Source organism: Lathyrus oleraceus, chromosome 3 (assembly GCF_024323335.1).
Source record: "Lathyrus oleraceus cultivar Zhongwan6 chromosome 3, CAAS_Psat_ZW6_1.0, whole genome shotgun sequence".
Classification (NCBI taxonomy): domain Eukaryota; kingdom Viridiplantae; phylum Streptophyta; class Magnoliopsida; order Fabales; family Fabaceae; genus Lathyrus; species Lathyrus oleraceus.
In genome coordinates, this window is record NC_066581.1 from 532458045 (window position 1) to 532461279 (window position 3235).

Sequence of the window (3235 nt, forward strand, 5' to 3'; positions counted from 1 at the left end):
ATTGCTTGATTAGTTATACACTTATCTAGTTCTTCTCAAACCTCAATGTTCATCATCCTCATTCTGCATGGAGACAAATTCTACAACCTGCACAAATTCATGACCATTTCAAAGTTCAAACACTAAAATCTGTTAGCCTCTCATTCAATAACAACAATAATAACAGACCATTTTATTACACAATATTGTTGTTTGCTCATACACAATAAGAACAAGCAGGTACACCACACAATATTGTTGTTTATTTTCCAAGTTCCAACCTCGTCAACCATTGATTGAAAGCTTGAAAATAAATAACGACAATAACTATTACTATCCCTCCCTCTCCTCTTTTCTTTTCCAACAACAATCAAAGTCTCAAAACAAAGCAAATAACCTAAATTATCATCAATTCACCATCACCAATATATATTGGTGTGGTGTCTGATACCGGACACACCTTCAATCTGAATTGCCGGTGCTACATAGTTCAAAGTTCAAAGTCTACATAGATTTTTGAGCTTCTAATTCAAATATTATTTTCACATACAATACCAATCAAATTCAAAGCAGAGCAAAAAACCTAAAATATCATCAATTTATGAATCATGCTTTAACATGCAAAAACTCAATTCCAACTAAAATTTAATCAACAATTAGTCTTTCGAAAATGAAAATGATAAACTCAATTTTACAATCAAGCAATGTTATGCCAAGAAATCGCCGCTTTCCGTTTGTTCCTATGCTCCCAAACATCACTATTCTTCTTCCAATTACGAATCTCCAACTTCTCATCCTCACCTTTCAACCGCGTACCAAAGAATGCAGGTCTCGCCGCCGCCACAGCAATCCTCGGTAACCCTAACGGCAACGGAACGGATTCAATTTTATCTTCTTTAGTCTTCGACGAAAAAGCAGAAATGAAAACCTTCCCGGAAGCAGCTCCTGCGTGGAGTTGCGGAAGCAATGAGTTCAAACCAAGCACGCCGCGAGTGTCATTAAAGGAGGTTGACGATGGATCGAGATGGAGGACTCTAGGTGAAGCCGCGGAGGTGGAGGACTCCGCTGAGGCGGTGGTGCGGCGTTGAGGAGGTGGATGGATACCGTTGAGCCAACGAACGAGAGCGATGCGAGAAGAACGGTTAGGATCGTATTCGATTCTTTCGACGATACCTATGGATGAAGAAGTGTTACGTTTGAGATCGATAACTCGTTGTAACCGTTTTGCGCCGCCGCCTCTGTGAAAGGAAGTGATTCGGCCGGAAGAGTTACGGCCGGCGGTTTTGCCTTTTCCGAAGGTGAACTGCCTCAGTGCTCTCTTCACTCCTGACATTCTTCGATGCTACAGCAAGCTAGGGTTACTCTGTTGATGAATGAAAGATAAAACATTTTTACTTTTTCTTTTTCATTTTCTATTTCAATTTTAAAGATTTTTATTCAAAAAGTAAATATATTTTAGATGCCTTTTAAGAGTAGTTAGATCAATAAATTTTATTAGATGTTATGATAAATTTTTCATATTAGAATTTTTTAAATAAAAATAACGGATTAATTATTATAAATCAAAAATGTTCCAATATTCAACGTTTATGATTAAGTGACATTGTAAAATCATTTTACACGATCAGGATATTACAATTGAATCCTAAAAATACTATCTCTCTTACCTCTTTTCCCACCTTCCTACAATTGAAATAATGGAAGTCTTATCTCTTTCCTCACCTTTCTGCCATTGATATAATGGAAGAACTTGCTGCAAGTCACAATCTTAGAAAATATATCAAATTTTATGACAATGATTTTTAGTCTTTTGATATTATTAAATGAGAACAAAATCTTAATTTCTATAATGCCTTTATTTGCATTGACATTGGTTCTTTCTTCAAATTCGTAGAAGTTGTGCCTTAAAGTTGTTTCGTCATAGCATTGTAAGTCTATCACGTCGTAGCATTCGTTCAATCATGGCATAATCGTCATCTTTGTTATTTTTGATTCACACTTATTTCGTCGGAAAAACAACTCCCTCTGACACTTACAAAAATATAAAAATGAAATATAATTGATGCAACTTCTTTTGACATATTCAATTGTCTCAATATCCATTGAGATCACGTATATAACATCTCCTTCGTCTTCTTGTGGATTTGAAAACATCGAAGCCTTGGTGAATGATTCAGGTTTTTCTTGATTTTATTCATTGGAAACGAGTATCAATGTTATAATAGTGAAGCTTATGAGAAGTACAAATTTATGGGACTTAGATAGTGAATGGTGAATATCAAACTCTTAATCCATATGATATAGGGCAATAATTCTTAAATTTGTTATGCATTGATTCATCCATTTGTTATTAAATAGTAGTATAAGACTATGCAAATTGTAGCTCACATATACTTACGGTTGTAGGTTGTAAGTATGAATTTTTTATATTTATTATCACTTCGTCTACAGAAAGAAAGAAAAAATAGTTCTACAACATAAACTAGTGTAGTATCACTAAAATCGGGCACCATATAATCATTACATCACCGCCTCTAAGTTGCGTTTGTCTCCTATGATTTATGTTTTGTTGCTTGTCATTTAGCTTTTGGTTTTGATTTTATCATTATTGAGTCTTCTCACATGATTGGGCATCTCAGAGTTGAGTTCTTAATCCATTTTTACGCATGCATAAATTAAATTGTTTGATTATAGTCCTGAGAATATGCTTATAGTCAAATTGTCAAAGTTTTGAATCAATAACCACATTCGAGAATTGTTCAAGTAATGTCAAGTTTGGATTCTGAATAATGCTATTTTTCAAAAATCAAGTTTTTGAAAGTGTGACTCAAATCACAATACATATAAGCCATAAATTACTTATGTAAAGTCATGATTAAAATAATAAATGTCTTGACTCGAATTAAACATATTACAGAAAAGCAGGATTTTCTTATGTTTGAATGATTTGAATCACAAGAGTTCATGACTTGAATCAGAGATGTTTGATTTGAATCACATACGTGTTTTACTCTAATTAAACATAGATATCATATTTTGGTTTTTAGTTATGTAAATCTAATTCGAATCAGAGGTATTGTTGACTCGAATCACATGACTCAGACCACACAAAGTTTGACTTAATCATGGGAGTAGTTTTTCTTGATTCTTGGATATTGATTCAAAACATTAACTTTCTTGACTTTACTCATAGTTCTTGCTTTTGACTCAAATCAAATAGCATTTTTTTCTCTCATTTTTGTGCTAGACCTCCATC

At 33.7% G+C, this 3235-nt stretch overlaps 1 protein-coding gene across 1 annotated transcript; it reads right to left on the minus strand.

Moving 5' to 3' along the window:
* Positions 1 to 558: 558 nt before the first annotated feature.
* LOC127128734 (60S ribosomal protein L2, mitochondrial) lies at positions 559 to 1393 on the minus strand. The gene has a single exon (XM_051058116.1). The coding sequence runs from the start codon at positions 1310 to 1312 to the stop codon at positions 677 to 679; it is 636 nt and encodes a 211-aa protein (XP_050914073.1). The 5' UTR covers positions 1313 to 1393; the 3' UTR covers positions 559 to 676.
* Between the last annotated feature and the right edge of the window lie 1842 nt (positions 1394 to 3235).